The sequence below is a fragment of the Salvia hispanica genome, chromosome 1 (assembly GCF_029641045.1).
Source record: "Salvia hispanica isolate PSC_SH4W2 chromosome 1, Shi_PSC_v1, whole genome shotgun sequence".
Classification (NCBI taxonomy): Eukaryota; Viridiplantae; Streptophyta; class Magnoliopsida; order Lamiales; family Lamiaceae; genus Salvia; species Salvia hispanica.
The window spans coordinates 24,729,673-24,754,511 of NC_142692.1; the positions used below are offsets into that span (position 1 = coordinate 24,729,673).

Genomic DNA, 24,839 nt, shown 5'->3' on the forward strand with positions numbered 1-24,839 from the left:
CAAAATGGTCCTTGAACTATGAGTTTATCTCACTAATAGTTATTGTACTTTAAAAATATCTATAGTAGTCCCTGGACTAAGGATTTAATTCAAAACCGATCATTTTGCATTTTTTTCATCTGAAAATGCTCTTTTGGGGGCTGAGTAATTTCGCCTTTACACAATTTTACTTTTTCAATCTGATATTATTTCAATGATCTACTAAATCTGATATTATTTCAAAATTATCTTCTTTTTCCCTTTGTCATCCTTAACTTTATTTCTCTATTTCAATATCAGATTTTATTTTATAAGATTAAATTTAAAATTTAGATTTTTAAATATCGATAAATTATTTTAGATTAAAATTTTGCATTTTTCCATCCGAAAATGCCCTTTTGGGGGCTAAGTAATTTTGTCTTTACACAATTTTACTATATGATATTATTTCAATGATATACTAAATTGATATTATTTCAAAATTATCTTCTTATTTCTGTTGCCATCGTTCACTTTATTTCTTTATTTCCATATCAAATTTAATTTTATAAAATTAAATTTAAAATTTAGATTTTTAAATATCGATAAATTATTTTGAATTCAAATTATTAATTTATTCTATTACAAAAAATTTTGTGTGAGCTAACTGTATTTCTATATATATACTATTGTGAGTCAAGAAAGAATACATAAATTAATAATTTTAATTAAAGTAATTTATTGATATTTAAAAATTTAAATTTTAAATTTAATCTTATAAAATTAAATTTGATACTGAAATAAAGAAATAAAGTTAAGGATGACAAAGGGAACAAGAAGAACATTTTGAAATAATATCAGATTTAATACATTATTTGGATTGTGTAAAGACGAAATTACTCAGCTCTCCAGAAGGATATTTTCAATTGAAAAAATGCAAAAGAATCGATTTTAAAATAGACCTTTAGTTAAGGACTACTGGAGATATTATTAGGCCATGCTTGGTAACACAAATAATATAGGAATGGAATGAAATACAAATAATTAATTAATTTAAAATTTAATTTCAATTTTTAATTAATCATTATTAGTGGAATTAATTATCACGTGTGATGTTGTAAATAGTGAATTTATTATAAAATATTTATTACAATTCATTAATCATTTTATTACAATTTATTATAATATAGTAAAAACTATAAAATCAATAAATTTCATAATTATATGATTGAAAACTAGTATCCATTACATAAAAATAAACGTTATATATTTAATAAACTTACATCAATCCTTTCTATATCAAAGTAAATACTATAAACAAATTAAATGCATGATTTAAATGTCGTAGTAACATAGGCACTTCAGGAAATAACAGTTAAAAAATATTTCACAAACCAAACATAAAAAACTGTATAAAAATTGAAATGTTTTAAATTACTTTATCCAAATTAAAAAATGTCTCGTATCAATAAAGATATAATATTATGTGTAGTGTGTGTAATATTTGGAATTTTTTTTCAATCATTTAAAATTCCAAAATTTTTATAAAATTTTAAAATTATAAATTAAGATGATATTGAAATCAAATCTAATATAATACTTAAATTAAGAAAAAAGAGAGAATGGGAATGGAAGTAGGAATGGAATGGTCATTCCTTAGCTAAATTGATGGAATGGTTATTCCCATGTGGAATGGAATGGTGATTCCAAAGAGAATGGTCATTCCTAAGAGTAAAATATATCAAGCAAAGGAATGGAACAGAGGTAGGAATGCCATTTCATTCCCCTATTGGTGAGATAAATTCATAGTTCAAGAACCAATTATGTATGTTCATTAATAAATGCTACTCCCTCCGTCTCAATATAAACGAAACACTTATTTTGGACATGAGATTTAAAGAATTGATATTTAAAGAGTTAAAGTAATGAGAGTAAAGTATGAGAAGAGAAAAGTAGAGAAGTTAAATGAGAATAAAATATATGAATAATAAAGTAAGAGATAATTTTTTGCTTAAAAAAACAAATTAACTCACTTACAATATAATATTGCGAAAAAAGGTATATGACCCACTTATTGGCGCTGGCGCGGAGGAAGTAGCCAAGTTTTAAAGGAGAATACGAAAATAACGATTTGGGCGAATATTATAGTAGCATCAAGCTACGTGCTTTTAATCGCCATTGTGAAGAGCAGCAATGAAATGACGAGAGTTGCAGGATTTATCTCAGATTTCCCATCAAATCTAGAACACTCGATTTGGTGATAAATATTTCAAACTGAAAATGACTTGAACAAACAAAATAAAGCGGGATTATAGTTGGGAGTAGTGGACTACATTTTTGGAGCAACTACAATGTTTGTGTACGTGTTAGATGATTCCCCCACCTTCCTCTTCCTCTACTGCACCATCTTCGTCGTCCTTCTCATCTTTCTCCTTCTCCTCTTACTCCTCTGCTCCGACCTCGTCCACCTCCTCGCTGCCTTATCTCCTTGAAATCAAATCTTATTTATTTTGCTTTTGTTTCTGTTATTTTTTTTATCTCTAACTGGGCTGAGCTTTTAAAATGGATGAAAGCCCAAACCTGTAAAAGCCTAGCCCAAGTGTTTTCAACCTAAATCCTAATAAAGGAGCTCAAAACCTACGCCTTTTTTCAGTGTTGCAAAGGAAGCGCCGTAGGCTGAGAAAAATTTCTCACTCACCATGAGAGCCAAGGTATTACTTCTCAATCCTTTATTAAATTTTATGTTTTTATCACACAATTCATTATTTTGTGATGTAGTATGATTTATTAAAACTTTGTGGATTAATTTCCACAGTGGAAGAAGAAGCGTATGAGGAGATTAAAGAGGAAGCGCCGAAAGATGAGACAGAGATCCAAGTAGTTGACAATTTATAATATTTTCTAGTTAAGTTTGGTGTCAATTTCGTTTTGGATAATCTCAATTTGCAACGCTACTTTGCTACCCTGCATTCGGATAACCTATGAATTACTGTTTTTTATGGATTAATGCCTACTACTTTTGTTTCATTATACGTAAAATTGGTGGTTATTGCTTTTGATATTATTTATTTTATTCTGCTGTACGATGTTTGCAGAATACGATTTCAGGCTCATATTAGAATCAGTGGTTTAGAGTTGGTTTTGTTTCCAGTATTACTTGTTTCTTCTAGTGCTGTAGATTGGCTATTCGCTTTCCTGTATCTCTGAGGATGCAATAACATCTACGATTACTGTTTGGAAATATGTGGCATTGCAGTTTTTGTTGCCTTCCTTGGGAAAATAATAGTATTAATATAAAGGAACATTCAGAAATTCCGTTAGCACATTTAAGTCATTATGTTTTGGAGTATTGTGTTAGATCTTCTTCAATTTCTTTTCATTTTATATTCCAAATTTCCTCATAATTTCGCCATTTTGTCTTCCTAATTCCACCATCTCTGGCTATCCTAAATAATTCGGACCGGAGCTTCCATAACTTATTTTAATAGGAATTTATCTAAACGTTTACATTTGGGATCTAAACAGCATGCCATGATTTCGAATGACTACTTGACACACTCCTTGTCTCATTGTTTTGGCTCATATACTGTTGTGTACTGGCGCATACTGCAAATTTGTTACTATATACCAAAAATTATGATAAACATCATAATCTTGTATATAGCAGTATTGATATATACCATTAATATACTATCTTAGGGGAAAGTTGAAGCCCTAACTCACAGTCATGTTCTTCAAAGACTTTAGTGCCTCCACCCTACCTTGACTCTCCTTCTACACCCACCTCCAGCCAGGCAACAATAGTTGTCCTCCTCCAGCCACCTTCGTTATCCTTTTCAATCCCGTTGACTAGAATGCCTCATCTATTGTGGTTTTTTATATTAGGTCGACTGGAACAAGATTGTCAAGTTAGTTTGCTTTGTTGCAGAATCAGTCAGCTAGTTGGATATATTTGAAATGGCTGCTCCATATTTAGGTGATGGGATGTTGCGAGTCCCAGTCTGTTATGTGTTTCCCTTCTCAGTCCGTGTGCATTTCATTTGATTATCATTGATTAAATAGATCATCGACTCCATTCCTATTCTGGGATTGCTGCGATCTTCTCCCAGGGAGAGTTTGTGACCTGAGCTTGAGAGTCGTTTTTAAAAGTAAATGGAGATTTGGCAGCATTAATTTCGTGGAGTGGTTCACATGTACAAATATATGGGATCAGTTGAACGTGCATAAGTCAGGGTCCCCAGCTCCAACTAGGTTTTCTGGTGCTCATGAATTCATGATTGCATTACATCTTTCAGAAACCAGATCTCATGCCCCTCTTATAAACATGTTTGCATCATCTTTGTAGCTATCCAACATCGTCTCTTACTGAGGGAAATGCTGAGGACATTCCTTACTCAGTATGGTAATCTGCTCGATCAAGATGTTAGAGAAGTAGAGGATGTCTTGCCCGTAGATGATGTTAAGGAGGGAAAATTTGTGGTCCATACACTCGATGATGACACTTTGAGGAGGTCAGTTGTGGAGCTGAGTTACCTATCTAACCCAGGATTTCTGAAGCTGTTAGAGCAAGCGGAGCAAGAGTTTGGTGTTGGACAGATGGGCATTCTCGGCATTCCATGCACACATAATCATCTTCATTCTGTAATTGGGAGAAAGTGAAGAGTTATCTACGTATATTTCACGGATTTGTATGTGTATCTTGTCCAAGGTTTTCTAATTCTAGTTATCAATCGGTGTGTACAAATAATCAATTAAGAAATTTACGTAGTACTCTATTATATTCAAAACCTTCCTTTTTAATTCAATCTGTACCATTGTACGGAGAAACAACTTAATTCTTCAACCAACTCAAAAATTAAGAAGACGATGCCAGTAGAGTAGTAGTGCTTTGACTGAATCCAACAAGTAGATAGTAATCATACAAAAAATAAGATCTGTATATTTACATATTACAAGAACCAATCTTCTACTAGTAAACTTCATTAAAAAAGAGTAGATTTCTATTTACCCTGGGCCCCATGAATTTTAAAAGTTTTCCTTATACTACATTTTTATCACAATAATTTAGTAATGTGATTATTGTAGTGCAGAGACTACGATTCACGTTAGACATGTTGTTAAGGCTTAGCTATTACGGAGTACGATTAATTTCATTCTTTTTGCAAATGTCAAACAATTTTTTTTTAGATTATGCTTGGTACCATGGAATCATGGATGCAAATAATACCAACCGAACCCCATCACACATTATACAAATTATCCAGACATCCAGCCCATCCTGGTTGATGGTCATGGTATGTGAATTGTTTCGGGCTCTTCTTATAGGCCATTTCTCAAATTAGACAGGACCAAGGGAGATATACATAGTAAAACACAGAATCCAGGTTGTATTAATGGCTAAAGATTGGATGTAGCATAAAGTTGATGGAACCATTAAAAAGGGAATTTAACAAGACAATGATCCGGACTACAGTTGTATTCTTTAAAAGGGAGGGAAATATTATCCCTACTTCTCTAAGATAGTAACCTCCAGCAAAGAAGAAGAGCATATGGTACTGAAGAAGACTATGGGAAGTAGACAGGCCAGTTGAAGTAGTACGAGTCTCGCACTTTTTTGTCCATTTGATTCCACTGTTGAAGAAAATCAAAATCATATGTAAGAAATAACAGGCTAGAGAGGTGCAGAAGCCACATGTAGCAGTACGAGTTCCCCGACATTGTTTATGTCTGAAACGTTGAGAAGGAAGTACCTGGAATTGATATGGTTGATTCTTGGCACGCGCTTTCTTCCAGTGATATTGTTCAAAAAGCATTGCCTTGTCATGCCAGCTGCATTGTCAAAGAAAATGTGCACATGAACTTAAACGATCCATAAAGATGCAAAAATAGCAAGAAAGTGATCCTCAAAGAAATAGAAGTAGAGAGTCAAAACAGATGTAATTAATGGCGTATGGCGGTCGACCAAAAACCCGCCACAAGGTTATGGCAGTCGGCATGGCGGAATATGGCGGTCGATAATAAATAAATAATAGTATAATATTATTAACATAAGAATATTAAAAATATGAAATATAAAATGCAAAAGTTTAGAAAATGATAAAAACATAATATCTCAAACCTTATAACAACAATTAAACATAAAGACAAACAATTACTACATAATATGTCTAATAATTGAGGCCTTAGCAAAATAGTTAAAGTGTAAAGTCATACTTAAATACTCCACATATTATGTCTATATTCAAATCCTCAATCTTCATTAACCTCAATATAGTCATCCTCAACAAGTCAACATATTGAAGTCATTGTTACAGAAATGTTGTTTTACAGCACTGTATTATTTTACTGGATCATATTGTTACACTGCAATCTGCATCATATATTGTTTTACTATATCATATTCTTTATAGTTTGAAGTTACACTGTTACAGTTACAAAATTTTTGTATAACAAGTTTGGCTTTGAAGTTGCAGAAGCTATTCACTATAGTTAAAACAAATGTAATTTACAACAAAATAGCATACATAATAGGGTTCGAGAGTGAGACGAGATGAGGTTTCAGGTTTGCCATTTTGGAGACTAAAAACTGTATTTTAAATTGGTAGAAGGGGCCTGGTTGCAATTTAATGGGCTGAAAATAACAAAACGACCGCCATAACCACCACGGCGCCACAGACATGGCGGCCGGCATCAAAATTTGCCACACATCGTCATGTGTGGTGCAATGGCAGATATTTAATAACAATGGTCACAATGGAAGAGATAAAAAGTGTTTGCTTGTATCCGAGCAACATGTAAGATGAAGAAGCAAAGACTAATAGGAAACAGAATGCCCTTTTCTATTCTAGTAACATCTAAAGGAAGATATGGAGCACAAATGACTGGGTAATCAGACAATCAATAATCCAGCTGACACCAAATCAATCTGAAAATAAACTAATAACTAAACCACCAAACCAACCGAACCACCCAGGCTGGGAATATCAGTATGTTTTAGAAGTAGTGACTCTCCAAGCTCTCACCAAAACCACATTAAACTCAAAATCTCAATTCAATTGGAACTGTTACAAACTTGAGATGCTAATTAAGGCACATTCAAGCAAGAATTTCAAATTCAAGGTCAAATTTATGGAAATTGGAGTTGGGAAAATTACAGTAAAAATAACCGAAGTGCTTGACATAAATGCAGGACATAAAGCTTGAGCCAAGAACTATCCAACAATGGATGGAGATACATAGAAGTTCATGTATGGAAACAAGAATAAGATGTTGATACAGGAAAGGCTCAAACCACAACAGTAAAGAGTAATTCATCCATTTGTGATGTCATCTTCAATGTATAGCAAGTTGTAGCACTGTACTGATAGAAAGACAATGGAGTACTTGTTTTCCCATTTATTCATACAATAATAACGGTTGAGAAAAAGACATTTGGAGACAAATAAACATGGTGCATTTTGTATTGTGAGAATATCAGCTAACATTTCACATAATATCCTACAGATTTTGATGTAAATTTCACAGCATTAAATTCTATCAATCAACCAGAATTATGCACAATTCAGTAGGTTTAAGACCCAGAGAACACAAACAACACATACATAAATGACATAACAACCTACAACGCATAACCACAAGATAAAAGAGAAAAAACAATTTGCATAGATAGAGAAAGTATACTTGAATTGGTTGGAGAGAGTCCAGATGTAAGGGTTAATCCAGGTAAGGGCGGAGAAGGCGGCGGACCCGATCCATATGCGTTCCCGAAGTACTTCTCCATTTCTATTCTCCTCACCCGCTCTTCCTTATCCTTATTTATCCCTCAGCGCTTTTTGAATTATCTTTTCACCTTCCCATAATTACTTATTTATATCAATAAATAAAAATAGAAGCTACGGAGTTGAGACTGTTTCGATGCAAAAATCAAAAATGGAAGTAGTTGATCTTCGTCGAATAAATATCTACTTTAATTGCCAAATTGTTGCTTCCAATTCTCTGAAACTGAAAGCCGTGCCGGATCCCAGAAATCTCAGTCTGATACGCACCAGTCATCTCTCTACATCCCCAACCCCAGGTTTCCTCGTTATGCATTCGTCACTGGAATTCACTGAAACAAATTATTAACTGCCTTTATATTTTCTATTATTAGTACTTAGTGAGCTGGTTCATCAGACTGAGCATCCACTTGCACAAGAGGTACATTGACTCGCCCCCATTTAATCTTAATCATGTTTTTTTAATTGCTTATTCTGCAAAAAAAAAACTGTATACATTACCGTATACAAAATGTAATGAAGAAAGAAAAGTTGGCTATTTTATCAGTTAGTAGTTGTTAAAATAGCACCCCTAAACTCCCTTCATCCCACAAAAGAAAGAAAACGATTTATGATGGAGCTTGATGGTGTATCCTCAAAATTAATTATTTTTTTCATCATTCCCTAGGATTATTATTATGACGCGGGAAAATTTGCTGTGTTTCCGAATGTACAATTTCTGAGGAACTTCCCAAGAAATGAGCTATTTGGAAAAGTTGTCATGGTGAGGTTTGATACACTGATCTTACTTCAAGGGATGAAGGAACATAAACCATTGCCGGAAAATGCTTTCTTCACCATTAGGTACTTGTATAATTCAAGGGCAAAAGTTATTCTCGTGGGTAGCTGGAATGAAAGTGCAAATCCTAAGTTCAATATGGAAGGAAGTCTCTCGACAAAATCTGTTGCAGGTGTGCATCTAATTCTACTAGTTTAATGGTCATCATAGCTTTTGGGTAACAATTTAATCTCAAGTCTTTTTTTGTTGTATGTTTCTGTGTGCTGCAGATTTCCTGTCATCCATGCTTGAACTTGAAGTTGTTCCGGTGAAACGTGTTTCAGGGTTCATGCATTTAGATGTGGATGATATTCAAAAACCCAGCATTCTTTTGGTTGAGAATCTTTTCTGCTTGAAGGGGGAAAGAGCTAACTGTTCAGAGTTTGCCAAAGAACTTACTTCTGGGGTTGATATAATTGTTAATGATGCCTTTTCGGAGTCTCATAAAGTTCTTGCTTCTACAGTTGGTGCTGCTAAATTTTGCAATGCCTGCATCTCTGGGTTTTACTTTGAGGAGGGCCTATATAAGCTGAAGGAAATCATCAAAATCACTGAAAGGCCCTATATGGCTGTTGTAATGTCATATTCTCAACTTAAAAAAATGTATCTAGAATTGCATATATCTTCTAAACCTTCTTCTATAATAGTCATTGGGCTTCAACGTTTCATGCACAGATAGGTGGAAGCAAACTGGCAGACAAAGCTGCAGCCTTGCAGTCTTTAGTATCTACATGTGATGGTTTAGTCTTTGTTGGAAATATGGCTTTTCAAATAATGCATGCTCTAGGAACACCTGTTCCGATGAAACTGGTGGAAACTGGAGCTCTAGAAGAAGCTGCTAGGATAGTGGAATTTGCAAAGTCTAGAAATATTCCAGTTGTTCTCCCTCAAGATATTTGGTGCATCACAGATCATGTGTCAGAGAAGATTCAGATAGCTTCTGTTCATTCTATCCCCGAAGGTAAGTTATTGAGAAGCACCTTGCTGGCTTTCTCTCTGTGTGTGTGAAGGGCATGCTATAATTTAATGAGTCTTTCTGTGGTTTCAGGTTGGCAACCTGTTGATATTGGACCAAGATCATTAGAAGAGATGGCATATTTTCTTTCAGTGAGCAAGGTGCTAATGTTACAGAATATCTTTTCTTTCAACTACGCATTTTATGTTGCAATCCACTGTAGCTATTTTCTGAAGCGGAGATGAGAGATCTAATAGATGATTCACACCAGTTAGAGTGATGGCTCCGTACTGATAAACATGGTCTATATTTAACGATTTTTTGAGTAGCTTAGTTTATATATTTTGAGCTTGCAAAATGCAATGGCTAGGCTTTCCCCGCGTAAGTAGTATCCTGTGAATTTTACAGCTGCTCTTGAATTTTTTTTTTCATTTGCTTCAGAAAATAACATGGCTTGGCCCATTGAGATTTAGCTCTAGAACGCAGGACACAGATGAGACTTTTAAACTTGCTGAAGCACTTGGTACTCTAAGCAATTGCAATGTAACTTTCGTTGGAAAAATGGAATTTGAAGAATCAGTTTGGAAATCAAAGTCTTATTCACATGATAATTTTCTCAAAAGTGCTGCTGTTGTTTGGGAGGTTCTAAAAGGAGGAAAACTTCCTGGGCTATTGGCATTGGATAGAGTATGTATCTACTATCTACTACTCCATCTTTGAGTGAATGCACTGATCAAGTACGGTCTTTTGGTAATAAAGGAAAAACTGTATGAAAGAAAGATTAACGATACATATAAATGCTTAGTGGAAAGTGTCCTGAATAAATATTAAGAGGAATGAATAATCACGGTATGTCTGAAAAAGTCATCTCATGGATTTATTCGACATGTAGTTCTAAAATACTATCTAACAAAAAAGGTGTTCAAAAGATTTGTTATAGCATGTTACTTTGAAGTTTTGATCAAGAAAATAGATTATTCCTTCCTCCTTAACTATGAACTTATCGTATTCAAGCTCGTGCCTCCATTCAGGAAATTTAGTTTGATTTTCCATTATTTTACCACTATTTGGGATCTTACTCTGTTCTTGTTTATTTTTGAGTCATAAAATCGTTGGAATTTGCAGGCGTATCCCTTTGTGGTAGACTGGAGTGTTGTCTATGATGATCCAATGAGACCTCTGGTTGTTGATGTTGGGAGTGGTAATATCACTTGCTAATATGCCGGAAAATTGTATTTTTGCTCTCAAATGGTGTTAATTTGCTGAACTTTTCTGTTTTGAGCAATTGAGGTTAGGATCTCCTCTAGATCTATTATAAGTCTAATAGAATAACCCCAATTATGTGCTTGCTACAGGAAATGGCTTGTTTTTGTTTGGAATGGGGAGGAGAAGAAATGATATGAACTTTCTGGGGCTCGAAATGAATGCAAAGGTTGTTGTTTCTTGTGAAGAAATTGATAGTTGAATTTTGATTCTGAACTAACGTGACAGTTGTTTGCTCTGATCACAATTCAGCTGGTGGACCGTTGTCTAGATGATGTTCATCAACATGGCACCCACAATGTGTATGTAGCTTCATCCCATCATGGCTATTTGCTTTCACTGTGTATTCGGTTTTAATGTTACAAATTTGGTCCATAGCTATATTGTGGATGGAAATCATGAACATGAAGGATGATCCTCTCTCATAGGACACTCTTAAATAACAAAAGTTGTCGTGGCAGTAGTAAAATTAAATTTGATGTTTCTGTTGTATACTACTCCTCATAAGTTTGAATGCTGAAGAATGAAGCTGTCACTATATACTCATGGTGCTGCATGGGATTTGGTATTAGGTCTGAGCCTCTGCGGAGTATAATAATGCTTTAAATGGTCTATATCTTGTCTTTAGGCACTTTATTGCAACAAATGCAACATCAACTTTTCGGTCCATAGTTTCCAGTTACCCAGGGGATTTGTTTCTTGTATCAATACAGGTAATAGTATACTCTTTTTTTATGAACCGGAACATTTTATGATTTTTCTTCTCACTAAGCAAGGTTTATGTTTTATTGTGATGATCTCAGTGTCCGAACCCCGACTTCAACAAACCACAATTCCGGTGGAGAATGTTGCAGAGGTCATTAGTCGAAGCAATAGCCGATAATCTAGTGCAGGGTGGGCAGGTGTAAAATCATTAATGTGCTCAACCCTCTTTTTTATTAGAAATTGATTATAATGATCTGATTGATACTAATTCATATTTAAATGTGTAAGATAACGATCGTAACTATAAACCAGAATGAAGGGATGATTTCGTGCTTTATAATATGTATAACGACTCATTAACCAACCAAAGCTGGTAAATAAACATTTATTTACTTTTCTTGCTTGATTTGCAGGTATTTCTCCAATCAGATATAGAAGCTGTTGCTAAGAGAATGAAAGAAGAGTTCTTGATGTATGGAAAGGGAAAGCTCGAAGTTATGGAAACTGAAGAATTAGGATGGCTGAAAGAGAATCCACTTGGAGTGCCATCTGATTGGGAAAGGCATGTGTTAGGTCGTGGTGATCCTATGTACAGACTCTTACTTTCTAAAGTGGAAAACAGAGACTAAAGCATAGGCATTTCCTTGCTTGCAATGGTCATTTCCTGGTCAGGGATTCTCTGTAAGCTGTTTCTAATTGATTATAAAGTAAAAAAAACTCCTTAAACTACACCATGATCTCCTTTATATAGTTACTATATCATTCATAATATACAATCACAAATTTTCTTTATTTCACCACTATGTTGGAAAGAACACTATTGTCTATTGATGATAGCGCATTACAAGTACAATACTTCTATAAAAACGTTAACTGATACAATACTACATTCATCAGACAAGACCTTAGTTTGATTTTGCAGCTACCGATTCTCTCTGTATTGAGAAGTAAAAAATGTTCATCCATGAGTAGCACTAGCAGCCTTAGCCCACAAATCATCGAGAAATCGATGAAAATTTGTGTGCGTGGAGCCATCTTCATCCAATGCTTTGTGCACCACCGAGCTCATCCTCTTCATCTCACCCCTCAACGAATTTGAAGTTTCACTACTGATCAACTCCTTAATCTTCTCTGCAACTTCTTTCCTATCAACTGAGATTCCGTTGCAAAGATTAATGCCCACCTTCCAATCATCAACCACTAGTTTTCTGTTAGTTGGTTGGTCCGCGAAAAAGGGATAGCATATCATGGGAACACCGCAGCATATGGATTCAAGAATCGAGTTCCACCCACAATGCGTTAGGAATCCTCCAATCGCAGGATTGGAGAGCACTGCATTCTGATTGCACCACGAAATGATCACCCCTTGATCCTTGCTGTCATTCGCAAAACCATCGGGCAAAATGTCAGCACCGTCACGAATCACCCAGACAAAGTGAACTCCGCTTAGGAGAATCCCGTTAGCTATCTCCTCAGCTACCTGCTGGTTGCTCTGAGCAAGACTTCCGAAAGAAACATACAAAACAGACCCACGAGGCTTCGAATCCAGCCACTCCGCGCAATCTGTCTCGGACCATAGACTCTTTGGAACATCAAGTTTGGTGAAGTTTACAGGTCCTATTGCATAAGTAGGCTGCTTCTGGTTTATAGCTGAAACCCATTCATGTTCGAGTTCATCTACTGTGTTGATGAGGATGAAATCTGCTTGCTTCACCTTCTCAAATGCTTCCACCGTAATCCTTCTGGTGATGCTTGTTTCGTCCAAATCGTGAAAATTGGACGTCAAATCTTTTGTCTTAAACTTGATGGCCTCAACTCCTGGTATAATATCTATGATCACATTTTCCTCTTCACCTGTTCATCAAGCCAAAACCATGTATAATAAATCTTGTAAACTGCTTAAGCTTTTAGATGAGCAATAATGCAATAAAATAGACAACACATCACATACCTTGTATTGGGAAATAGCCCTTCTCTCTGAGAAGATCCAAGTGATAGTACAATGTAAACACAAGAGCAGGCTGTGTCCAAAAGGAGACGTTCAACATGTTATACTTATGAGCAAGAGTTGCAGGCAAAGAATAAAAAGTATCAGCAACCAAGAAATGCTTAAAAGCCTCATTATCGGAGTGGATTATGTTTCCGATTAACTCATCCACACGTGGCGGGAAATCGAGGAAAATAGCCTCCCAGTGCTGCTTGTAGTTGAGTATCCTGTCGAAATCAGGCGGGAACCCATCCCTAATTGTGGTGTAACGTATGTCTAGACCCGACTGGCGAGCTCGGATGAAGGGATCGACCTCTGCAACGTTAACGCCATCAGCTTTGGCTAGCATGTGGTGAACGAACTCGGGGTGGACGAACGTGACGATGCATCCACTTGAAGCAAGCTTGATAGCCAGATTGGTGAAGGGGATGACATGGCCTTGGTAGCAGAATCCGATCATAATGGCATGTAGCCTTTTCTTCCCCATTTTTCACTTTTTCCTACATACTATCGATATAGTCTGTTTCTATATATGGTGCAATATTGTTGCTTACACAAGACAGCCGGCATCATTTGGAAAGTGGTGATAAAAACAGAAGCTAGAGACAACCTAAACCGAACGTTAATCATACTTTTCAACTTGAAGAAATCATAAATTTATTGGAGAAATGGAATGAGAAATAGCAAACATAAAAAGGTAATCAAGGAACAAAGGGATAGAAGTCGGCAGAATCTGGATATGACCTACCATATCAATATGCATGTTTAACGTGTTCATTCCAATAAAAGGCAAATGTTTTACTACTATTTCTTTTCTACATCAATTTAACAATACAGATCAAAAAACTAAACCAACGGCCTTATTAGGGCATTAGTTTAATAGACAAGCTACAAATTGTTTGTGAGCCCAAACATGAGCTATGGTTTCGTCTTGTAGCAACCCTGCTTTTTTTTGTTGATTTGGTCTTGAATAAACACGAGCTAAAATTCGTCTCTGAAGATCCATCACTTGTCCAATGCATACTCTAATTTTGTACTTACCTCCTCCTCAGCTCGATTTCCCGATTATCAATTATTGGCAACTGCCCCCGTCCACAAAAAATAGTCTTATTTATGGACGACGTGAGTTTTAATGATAAATTGGTAAAATAAGAGAAAATGAGAAAAATGGATAAAGTATCCCAAACCCGACCACAAGATTAATCCTGATCTTCCAGTGGTTATTACCACTAGACGATCGGAAGGGATCATCTCCTACATTATATTCTACATTTGCTAATACACCATTATAAAGTGGACATGTGGAACCCATAATTATAGTAGAATCTATTTTCAATACAACCTCTCCCATATTTCCTCCCTTTACCATTTTTAATCTAAATGTGTTAACTCTTTTTATAAATAATTGTATTAGTTAATTAGCGTCTCAATATTTTTTATTATGAAGAGAATTATGCTTATTACGAGATCAATTTATGAATTATGAATCTATTTAAACCTAAATAATTAGCCACGCGATGTCTTTCTATAATCTAAGCAAATACACTTATTTATACACGAATGCGTTCTTCTTTGCAAAGAAAATAATGTGAAAAGTTATGATATATATATATATATATATATAGTCTAAACAAATTAAAGCACATGAATTTTAGAGTGAAAAATAATCACAACAAAATTTTAAATTTTGAATAAGCCATGCAATATTTGTTATTTTTATATGAATCGTTTATATCGTGGAATTTGTTTCAATAAAATATGAAAAATTAAGAAAATAATAAAAGAAATTATTTTGAAACAATAACTAAAAACTTATATTGCCATTTTATATTTTAAAATAATCAAAATACTTATATTATACGACATCGGTATTTAGCATGTGGTATATCATAACTATAAAATTATGGAGAATAAATCATTTGGCTTAAGTAGAAATCTTAATAATAAATTCGTTCAGAATAAGTAGCAATGTGATATTATTAGTATTTTTAAAAAATGAGATAACACAATTACTTTGATTAAAATAGTAGAAATAGAAAACAAAGGAGAGAAAGTCACGTAAAGGCTAAAAAGATTATGTTAGAAATAGATTTTCTTTCCCTCAATATAAATTCACATGTCCACTTTATAGTGGTGTATTAGCAAATGTAGTATATAGTTCCGCTAGACGATTGCTAATATTCTCTCCCAATGGATCTCATGTACAACTCCAACAATATTTGATGAAATTTTTTTGGCATACTCAAACTAATTTGGAATATACAGTTTATTTTATAGTTAGTGATGTAGTTTTAGGAATTTAAAGCATATTAGCATATCATTTTAAAATTTAATTAAGTATATTTATAATTTTTAGTAATTGACTTATTTTTATAAAAATCACAATTTAAATAAATACTAGTAGTATATTAAAATGGAGAATAATGAAAAAAATGAAGGTGTTGGTGGCCAAAAAAAAAAAAAAGGTTTGACTGGATTGGCAAACTGCTGCGTTTTAGAGGATCTTGCGTTGTGGTTTCCGCCCTCGCAGTAATAATAGACCACAAAAAACAAGAAGAAAAGAAATCGAGCACTATTTCAATTTTGAACTAATTATTGGAGTAGTATATATAGAATCGTAGAGATAGATTTAGCAGATATAATAATCTGAAGATCAAAACACAAAAAAAATGGCAGAAAATGTTGCGAAGAAGGCGCATGCTATCATGATCTCGATGCCATACCAAGGACACATAACCCCATTCGTGAGCCTGGCTCTCAAGCTCGCCTCCAAAGGCATAACGATCACCTTCGTTCATCTCGAATCCGTCCACCACAAACTATCCAAAGCCAGCCACAAAGCCGATCTCTTCGCCGATGCTACGGAATCCGGCCTTGACATACGCTACGCCACCATCTCTGACGGCTTCCCTCTCCACCACGACCGAGATCTCCACCCTGAAAAATACTGGACCACTCTCCTCCAAATATTTCCGTCTTATGTCGACGATTTCGTCGGAAAATTGATCCGCTCCGATCCACAATCCCTCCATTTCTTAGTTGCTGACACCGTTTACATCTGGCCGGCCGCCATCGCTCGCAACTACAATCTCATCAATGTCTCCTTCTATACTTCTCCGGCTCTCGTCTTTTCTCTGCTCTACCACTTGGATCTTCTCAGAGAAAGAGGTCATTTTCTACGAAAAGGTACACAATCAATTACTGAAATTTTCAATTGGAATTTGCAATTAAGTTAACTGTATATGGATTGATCAGATGAGACGGCGGAAATCGACTACGTTCCTGGAGTAGGCTCGATGAAAATCAGGGATTTGATGACATCTCTATCGAAAAGCAGCGACATCACCGGAAATTCTCTGTACAAAGCGTTTGAGGAAGTGAAAAAAGCAGATTTCATATTGCACAACACAGTTGAAGAGCTAGAATCCGATACACTATCAGCTCTCAACAAATACCAGCCCAACTACGCCATCGGCCCCATCAATTTATCCGAGGCCAGCAGCGTCGCCGTCGGGAGAAGCCTTCACGCCGAGGTAGACTTAACCAAGTGGCTCGGTTCCAAGCCGGCCGGTTCGGTTTTATACGTCTCGTTCGGGAGCGTGGTTCAGACTAGCAAGGAAGTGATCGGAGAGATAGCTCACGGTCTTCGTCTCAGTGAGGTCAACTTTATTTGGGTTGCTCGAGCGCATCTCACCGCTTCCGGTGATTCCAATGTTTTACCGGATGGATTCGTGGAGGAGGTCGGAGATCGGGGATTGATAGTTCCGTGGTGCGATCAGATTAGTGTTCTTTCAGATCCGGCGGTTGGGGGGTATTTGACGCACTGTGGGTGGAACTCGGTGGTGGAGAGCATGTGGTGCGGCATTCCGATGATCTGTTTCCCAGTGACTTACGATCAGCCGACGGTCAGGAAGCTGGTGGTTAGTGATTGGGAGATTGGAATAGATCTCGGCGATGCAGCGACGGTTGATAGGGAGGGAGTTGCGGAGAAGGTTAGGAATTTGATGAGCGGTGGCGCTTCCGAAAAGATGAGGAAAGAGGCCGCAAAGGTTAAGCAGATGGTGCGTGGTGCAGTGGAAGCCGATGGATCTTCTTCTGTCAACAATTTTAATCGTTTTATAGTGGATTTGAAGAACAAACTCTGTATCAATTAATTGTGTATCATTCCAAAATGTAGTTCTATATCTGGACTATTCAATTGCTATTTTGCAGTAGAGTGATGCTATATTTTGCATTAAAGCATTCTCTTACTTTGGCTACATGCTCTATAACACTTTTAGTTATATATATTCACTTAATTCATGAAAAAATAGTCTTAATATTCTATTTCGGGATGTTCATAAAAATAATTTCATCCAAAAATAGAAGGCGCTTAAGCCCTTGCCCTTTCTTTTTTCTTCATGCTTTAAATGGTCTTTATTGCAACAAACGCAACATCAACTTTTCGGTCTACAGTTTCCGGTTATCCAGGGGATTTGTTTCTTGTATCAATACAGGTAAAATGCTGTTTTTTTGCACCAGCACATTATATGATATTCCTTATCACTAAGCAAGGTTTATTCTTTACCGTGACGATCTCAGTGTCCGAACCCCAACTTCAACAAACCACAATTCCGGTGGAGAATGTTGCAAAGGTCATTAGTCGAAGTAATAGCCGATAATCTAGTGTATGGTGGAAAGGTGCAAAATCAATAACATGCTCAACCCTCTTTTCTAAAATTGATTATAATTATCTGATAGATACTAATTCTCATTTGAATATGTAAGATAAGGATTGTAACTAGAAACCAGAATACAGGGGTAATTCATGCTCTATATTATGTATTTTGAAAACGACTCATTAACCAACCAAAGGTAAATGTCATCCAACACGATTTTGGCCATTAACTGGCACGTTTATTAGATAAGTAAAACATATTAAAGCACTTGAGCAAGGTCAGCTGGTAAATGAACTTTTACATATTTTCATTGCTTGATTTACAGGTATGTTGCTGAATGAAAGAAGAGTTCTTGATATATGGGAAGGGACAGCTCGAAGTTATGGAAACTGAAGATTTAGGATGGTTGAAAGAGAATCCACTTGGAGTGCCATCTGATTGGGAAAGGCATGACCCTATGTTCAGACTCTTACTTTCTAAAGTGTAAAACATAGGCTGAACCATAGGCGATTCCCTGCAGTCGTATCTTGGATAGTGATTGAGCTTGTGATATTCCGGCCATTCACCTTTCTTTTGAGGTGGTCTAGCTCTCCTTGCTTGCAATGGTCATTTCCTGGACACAGATTCTCTGTAACTTAGTATTTCTTATTGATTAAATAGTGAAAATAAAAACTCCTTAAACCACACACTTGCTAATTGGAATGCTTCCAACAGACAGATGTTGATTTCTGGAAATAAAGTGTTCTTCTTTATGGTACAAATACACTCTTAAAACTAAACATGCAACAAATCCAATTCGAATCAGTATATATAGATCGTGGTTGTGTTGAAAAGTAAAAATAATGTTCAGCCCACAATCATCGATAAATTGATGAAAATTTGTGTGCGTGGAGCCATGTTCATCCAATGCTTTGTGCACCACCGAGCTCATCCTCTTCATCTCACCCCTCAGCGGATTTGAAGTTTCACTACTGATCTCATCAACTCCTTAATCTTCTCTGGCTTCCACCGTAATCCTTCTGGTGATGCTTGTGTCGTCCAAATCGTGAAAATTGGACGTCAAGTCCTTGGTCTTAATCTTGATGGCCTCAACTACTGGTATAACATCTATGATCACATTTTATTTGTTATGCTAAGAGTTAGGTCCCTATCAGTTACCTGTTCATTTCAATAAAAGATCAAATGTTCGGCCTAATTTAGGTCATTAAATTGTTCGGGAGCTCAGACATCAAATAATCGATCTTCTCCTCGAGTTCATCCCAAGCCCGATCACAAAGATTAATCCCGATCTTCCCATGCTTACCACTAGATGATTGCTATTATTATCTTCCAAATGGATTTCATTATTTTATTACTTGGGTACTTTGTTTTAGAGGAACATCGGTACCACCTTACTCTCATGTAGAGGGACATTTGTACCGCCTTACTTCCATATAGTTGCGACTTACGACACTGCTCGTAGACAACTCCAAAAAAATTTCATCGAAGAAAATTTGGCATACTCAAACTTATTAGGAATCTATAGCTTATTTTTAAGTTAGTGATGTACTTTTAAGAATTTAAAGTATGTCGAAATTTTTTGTTTAATTAATGTAATTTTTTAGTATAATCAAATGTATTTCTACTCCATTTTTCAGTCATTTATTTATTTTATCAATATCACAATTGAGATAAATATTAAAAAAAATTTGTAAGAGCATCCACAATGGTGGGCGAGCGACTGGATAGCCGATTCCCGATGCTAGCCGGTCCGCTCGCCGAACCATTGCAATCGGCGAGCGTGGAATCGGCGAGAAATTCGGCGAGCGCTCGCCAATTCCCGGGCGCGGGCTGATCCGCTCGCCGCCATTGTAGGCTGGCGATCAGCGAGCGATCGGCCAGCGCAATTTTTTTTAATTAAATTTTTGAAACACTATATATACGCGATTTTCACGTCATTTTCATTCGCACCAATTGTTTTAACGAGTTTTTCTATCTTTCTTAATTTCTGTACAAGAGCAACAACGCGAAATGGATAACAACAACGAGTCTACTCCAGCGACGAGCGGGACTCAAACTCCCACGGTACCCGTGGGAGCTGGGTGGGGGCCAATGGGCGGGTACTACGGCATGTACCCTTGGCAGCAGATGATGCCGCAGGGCGGTGGGCAGGGGTACCGGGGATGCAACCCGGTATACAGATGATGCCCGGTTGGGGAGCCGGGATGCAGTTGATGCCGGGGTGGCAGGCGGGGGTGCAGCCCGTGATGCAGGGGACACCAGGGGGAGGGGAGGGGGACAATATCTATCGCCCCACTCTTGATTTTTGACTGCGTCTTCCCACACATCGACCCCAGTGGAGACTCAATTCACTCGAGATGAGACTTTCTCCTTAGAGGAGTTGTTGGAACAAGTCGATCGATATGATGCCACTCCCAGGGATACAGTGGAAGTCGGTCAGGGGCGGGGGCAGGGTCGGGGCGCACCGAAGAAGAAGAAGGGCAAAAAGGTGGTAGGCGAGTCGTCGCAGCTGGCTGATGACGACAGTGTATGGGGGAAGTAGACGGATGATGAGAATGTCGCGCTGTCAAAGGCTTGGATCTCTGTTGCGATGATCCCCTCGTTTCGAACAATCAGAGGATCATCAACATGTGGGCTAAAATTGCAACAACCTACAAGAGGAATTGCCTGCATGGGAAGGCATACACCGGGGAGGAGTGCCGGAAGGGGTGGGAGCGAATCAGGGCTGCGGTCTCCCGGAAGGGGTGGGAGATATGATCCCCTCCGCATGAAGACCATGAAGGGGTTGGCAGCGGAAGCGCTCACATAAATCGATTACATAATAATCCTGATCTATTTAGCAGATTATTTAGACAAATTCTATTCGCGTAATTATCACATGTGTCATGCTCATAACTCAAACAAATCATGCTTTAAATTAATTAAAACCTAAAACATGCTTTTCTACGGTTTAGCTATTATACCTTGATGATTCTCCAAAGAATCGAAGATAGCTAGCGCCTTCTCCACGTGAAGATCTTTAGTACAAAACCACGGATCTTCTGTCTGGTTCCCGGACTGTAAACTTATATCAGGGTGGGTTGATCTCACCAGTATACTAGGACTTAAATAAAGAAGACGGAAAACCTATCCCTCGAAGGAGAGAAAAATCGCCCCTTATCTAAGTAGAGAGGGGGTCGAAATTTTGGAAGAAAATAATGTGTATTTTTTGTCTCATTTATTCTCCTATTTATAATAAGTCACATATTGGGCCCAGACAAGGATATATGGAAGGTTTTGGATATGAGCTCCTCCAATTAGCTTTTTACTAATTAAATTAAACCCAATTTAATATAAGCTTATAATTGGAATATTACGAGCAACCACTACAGAAGTAATATTGCACTCCCCATCCAAATCCGAAATTATAAGTACTTCGGGTTTTCATTGCTTGATATTTATTTCCCGCGCTTAAGATAGAAACATCCATCAATTAATTATTGTCTGCTATGGACTTAATTAATTAATATCTTATTTATTCCAAGAGTGGACTCAGTAAGAAATTCTTATTTATTATTCTTAGGGTAGTCAAACTCCAACTAGCTAGGTTCCGAATAATAAAACCTTATTTCAAGCTCCTCTTGAGGATGTTATCAAACGAGACTCACCTCGCGCACGATTTAACATAATAGCAATCCTAGCACCGCTAGATATTAATCACCACTACCCAATATACCAGGCTTAATGGGTTGCGAAAAGCCCGCACCATTTGGTAAGTCAAAGTAGTGCGTAATCAATACCGTATGCTCAATGCTAACGTACATTGATTAAGAAACAATAATTTACAAGGCCTTGTTTTTCAGTAGATTGCATAAAGACTGTCTCGCTGTTAGATCCATTCAATGATATACCACACCAACGTCATCTTATTTCAGTAAGGCTTAGAAATAATCAGACTGACATTGCAACCTTTCACGATAGGTAGTCTAAGCCTATCTAGGTTGTGAAATTCTTCTTTTACTTTGTTCAGAACTGACCGTGTTACCTTAAAGTGAACGACGTCCACAACCGGTCTACTAAAACAAAGACTTAGACTTTGTTAAGTTACTTATACATTTAAACATGTAATAAACATCCATTAAATGTAAAACATAACAACATTATGACAAAAATAATCTGTTTATTCCTTTGGAAAATATAATAAGAGTTTTAACAGTATTCAATCACTCGAAAGGTGATTTCGAGTATACAAACTCTAACCGGAGGACCGTCTGCTCCGTGGTGGAAAACGTCGCGATTGCGAAGGCCTGGATCGGTGTAGTATAGGATCCCTACATCGGGAATAACCAACATATAGACAGAATGTGGTTTCGCATTAGTCAATGCTACCTCAAATGGGAACCGGCTGATGGGAAGCATCACGGTCCCGAGCAATGCAGGAAACAATGGGAGCGGTTGAGGCCTAAGCTTAGTCGATTTGCCGGTCTCTACCAAAACAACCTCCGCTACCAGCGGTATGTCCGAGGAGGATGTGAATATTTGTGCCATGCAGCAGTACCCCGACAAGGGGTTGAAGTTCCGAGAATTCGAGCATTGGGAGGTCTTTCTCGTGGTGAAGGATTCCCAAAATTTTAGTGCGGGGATTGAAGCGAGCTGGCTGGAGCGGACGAAGATCAGCGCTTCCAACGTGTACAGCAGCAGTGCCGGTTCGCACGATCTCCTCGAAGCCGAGGCAGTGATCCCGACCCTTCAATCGTCTTCCCGCCGTCATCGTCGCCCGATTGGGGAAGCGCCAACGGGTACGAAGAGGTCCATTCGGAGGCCCCTCCAGAGTACAACAATCTCGCCCGCGCGCAGCAAATGGCTAACTTGGTACGGACCATGCATAGGTGTGTTGGGGTTTGGTGCCCCTTGCACAGCGGAAGACTTGTACAAAACAAATAAATCAGATGCGAATCTATTTGACCGATTATGCGATTAATCAATTCACATGTTAAACAGATAATTGCATGCTAGAACGCAAATAATTCATGCTTAGAAAAATATAAATCCTAAAACATGAATTCTACGGTTAAGAGTTACCGATTTGATTCTCCAAAGAATCGACGATTGCTCGCGCCTTCTCCGCGTGATGATCTTCAATACTAGACCACAGATCTTCTCTCTGGTTCCCGAACTGTATTCCGATATCAGTGTGGGCTGATCTCACCGGGATACTAGGACTTAAATAAAAGAGACAGAAAAATTCCTACACGGAGGAGAAAAACAATAAAATTTCGTCCTCCTTCAAGAATAGAAGGAACGGAAATTTTAGAAGAAAATATATTGTGTATTTTCTGTCTCCTTTATTCTCCTATTTATATTAAGTTCCTTTTGGGCTCAGACAGGGATCTATGGAAGGTTTTGGATATGGGCTCCCCCAATTAGTTTTTTACTAATTAAATTGAACCCACAATTTAATACAAGCTTATATTGGAATATTGCGAGCAGCCACTACAGAAGTAATATTAAACTCTCCCCATCCAAATCCGAAATTACCAGTAATCCGGGTTTTCACTTTGTTTATTATTTATTTCCCGCGCTTAAGATATAAATATCCATTAATTAATTAATGTCTGCTATGGACTTAATTAATTAACATCTTATTAATTCCAAGAGTGGGCTTAGCAAGAAACATTTATTTATTATTCATAGAGCGATAAAACTCCAACTGGCCAGTTTTCTGAATAATAAAACCTTGTTCGAGCTCCTCTTGAGGACATTATCAAACGAGACTCACCTCGCGCACGTTTCAACATAATAGCAATCCTAGCATCGCTAGATATTAATCACCACTACCCAATATATCAGGATTATTGGGTTGCGAAAAACCCGCACCATTTGATAAGTCAAAGTAGTGCATAATCAATACTGTATGCTCAATGCTAACATATGTAGATTAAGAAATAGTATTTTATCAAGACCTAGTCTTTCAGTAGATAGCATAAAGACACGTCTTGCTGTTAGATCCGTTCAGTGCCAATGTCATCTTATTTCAGTAAGGCTTAGAAATATGTGGACTGACATTGCAACCTTTCACGATAGGTAGCCAAAGCCTATCTAGGTTGTGAAATTCTTCTTTTTCTTTTGCAAAGCATTGCATATATCTGACCGTGTTACCTTAAAGTGGACGACGCCCACAACCGTTCTACTAAGCAAAAGACTTAGACTTTGTTTACTTCTTATGCATTTAAATGTTTGTAAAACATCTTATAAATGCACAAGCGAACACAATGTAATAATAATAGTGATTCTATTCGTGCGAGACTGCTCGAATAATACTGAATCGGGTTAAAAGTGGATTGTAGAGTTTTACGTATACAAGCAAGATTCTATTCGCGTGAAACTTGCTCTAAACATGCTTTTCAGTATACCAAACCTAACAAGGTGGTATAACATGACAGATCCTATCTACAAGAGGATGTTGAAGGATGCCATTGACACAATCCGGCGCGATTTGGGGATGCCACCCATTGGAGATGATGGCGCCGAGGCAGGCGGCGGGGAGACAGCGGCACTGGCGACGAGGGCGACGCGGAGGACGAGGAGTGAGCCGGGAGCCACATGTGTTGAAGCTTGGGTTATTTTTTTTAATGACCATGTATTTTTTTAATGACTATGTAATTTGTTTTTAATTAATGAAGTTGTTGCATTTTCCCCGTCCGTGTTCGTGTTGAAATTTTAATTCCGTAATGTAAATTGA

At 37.1% G+C, this 24,839-nt stretch overlaps 4 protein-coding genes and 1 long non-coding RNA gene across 9 annotated transcripts; 3 read left to right on the plus strand and 2 right to left on the minus strand.

Moving 5' to 3' along the window:
* The first annotated feature begins 2,157 nt into the window (after positions 1 to 2,157).
* On the plus strand, positions 2,158 to 4,763 carry LOC125185548 (uncharacterized). 2 transcript variants are annotated; one of them, XR_007170168.2, is made up of 3 exons: positions 2,158 to 2,669; positions 2,774 to 4,217; positions 4,304 to 4,763. It is a non-coding gene; the product is annotated as an uncharacterized LOC125185548 (long non-coding RNA). The 2 variants fall into 2 exon arrangements; XR_007170170.2 differs by having other exon boundaries at positions 2,159 to 2,669; positions 2,774 to 4,209.
* A 559-nt stretch (positions 4,764 to 5,322) lies between these two features.
* LOC125222929 (uncharacterized) lies at positions 5,323 to 7,815 on the minus strand. The gene is made up of 4 exons (XM_048125827.2): positions 7,808 to 7,815; positions 7,639 to 7,758; positions 5,709 to 5,787; positions 5,323 to 5,589 (listed from the first exon to the last, which is right to left on the minus strand). The coding sequence occupies exons 1-4, from the start codon at positions 7,813 to 7,815 to the stop codon at positions 5,524 to 5,526; spliced, it is 273 nt and encodes a 90-aa protein (XP_047981784.2). The 3' UTR covers positions 5,323 to 5,523.
* LOC125222926 (uncharacterized) lies at positions 7,746 to 12,202 on the plus strand. Of its 4 annotated transcripts, XM_048125824.2 has the most exons (14): positions 7,746 to 8,032; positions 8,108 to 8,154; positions 8,401 to 8,496; positions 8,577 to 8,683; positions 8,781 to 9,124; positions 9,226 to 9,511; positions 9,599 to 9,666; positions 9,947 to 10,192; positions 10,631 to 10,706; positions 10,861 to 10,937; positions 11,021 to 11,070; positions 11,397 to 11,481; positions 11,572 to 11,670; positions 11,887 to 12,202. In XM_048125824.2, the coding sequence occupies exons 3-14, from the start codon at positions 8,471 to 8,473 to the stop codon at positions 12,100 to 12,102; spliced, it is 1,680 nt and encodes a 559-aa protein (XP_047981781.1). In that variant the 5' UTR covers positions 7,746 to 8,032; positions 8,108 to 8,154; positions 8,401 to 8,470; the 3' UTR covers positions 12,103 to 12,202. The 4 variants fall into 4 exon arrangements, with proteins under 4 accessions (XP_047981781.1, XP_088918749.1, XP_047981779.1 ...); XM_089062623.1 differs by having other exon boundaries at positions 7,746 to 8,154; XM_048125822.2 differs by having other exon boundaries at positions 8,401 to 8,683.
* Positions 12,203 to 12,269: 67 nt separating this feature from the next.
* On the minus strand, positions 12,270 to 13,947 carry LOC125222927 (UDP-glycosyltransferase 86A1-like). The gene is made up of 2 exons (XM_048125826.2): positions 13,425 to 13,947; positions 12,270 to 13,327 (listed from the first exon to the last, which is right to left on the minus strand). Exons 1-2 carry the CDS (start codon positions 13,945 to 13,947, stop codon positions 12,432 to 12,434), a joined length of 1,419 nt encoding a protein of 472 aa, XP_047981783.1. The 3' UTR covers positions 12,270 to 12,431.
* Positions 13,948 to 16,075: 2,128 nt separating this feature from the next.
* On the plus strand, positions 16,076 to 17,699 carry LOC125218339 (UDP-glycosyltransferase 86A1-like). Its single transcript, XM_048119989.2, has 2 exons — positions 16,076 to 16,646; positions 16,716 to 17,699. The coding sequence occupies exons 1-2, from the start codon at positions 16,130 to 16,132 to the stop codon at positions 17,612 to 17,614; spliced, it is 1,416 nt and encodes a 471-aa protein (XP_047975946.1). The 5' UTR covers positions 16,076 to 16,129; the 3' UTR covers positions 17,615 to 17,699.
* The last annotated feature ends 7,140 nt before the right edge of the window (positions 17,700 to 24,839 follow it).

What these genes read in the sequence shown, in the direction of transcription:
- LOC125222926 (XM_048125822.2), top strand. Translation starts at nt 7,873, where the DNA reads ATGCAAAAATCAAAAATGGAAGTAGTTGATCTTCGTCGAATAAATATC. An exon ending in CTCGACAAAATCTGTTGCAG is followed by an intron (nt 8,684 to 8,780) that starts GTGTGCATCTAA and finishes TGTGTGCTGCAG; the next exon opens with ATTTCCTGTCATCCATGCTT. An exon ending in ATTTTCTTTCAGTGAGCAAG is followed by an intron (nt 9,667 to 9,946) that starts GTGCTAATGTTA and finishes CATTTGCTTCAG; the next exon opens with AAAATAACATGGCTTGGCCC.
- LOC125222927 (XM_048125826.2), bottom strand. Translation starts at nt 13,947, where the DNA reads ATGGGGAAGAAAAGGCTACATGCCATTATGATCGGATTCTGCTACCAA. An exon ending in GGGCTATTTCCCAATACAAG is followed by an intron (nt 13,328 to 13,424) that starts GTATGTGATGTG and finishes CTTGATGAACAG; the next exon opens with GTGAAGAGGAAAATGTGATC.
- LOC125218339 (XM_048119989.2), top strand. Translation starts at nt 16,130, where the DNA reads ATGGCAGAAAATGTTGCGAAGAAGGCGCATGCTATCATGATCTCGATG. An exon ending in AGGTCATTTTCTACGAAAAG is followed by an intron (nt 16,647 to 16,715) that starts GTACACAATCAA and finishes TGGATTGATCAG; the next exon opens with ATGAGACGGCGGAAATCGAC.
- LOC125222929 (XM_048125827.2), bottom strand. An exon ending in ACTCTCTCCAACCAATTCAA is followed by an intron (nt 5,788 to 7,638) that starts GTATACTTTCTC and finishes TTGACAATGCAG; the next exon opens with CTGGCATGACAAGGCAATGC. An exon ending in ATCAACCATATCAATTCCAG is followed by an intron (nt 5,590 to 5,708) that starts GTACTTCCTTCT and finishes TTTCTTCAACAG; the next exon opens with TGGAATCAAATGGACAAAAA.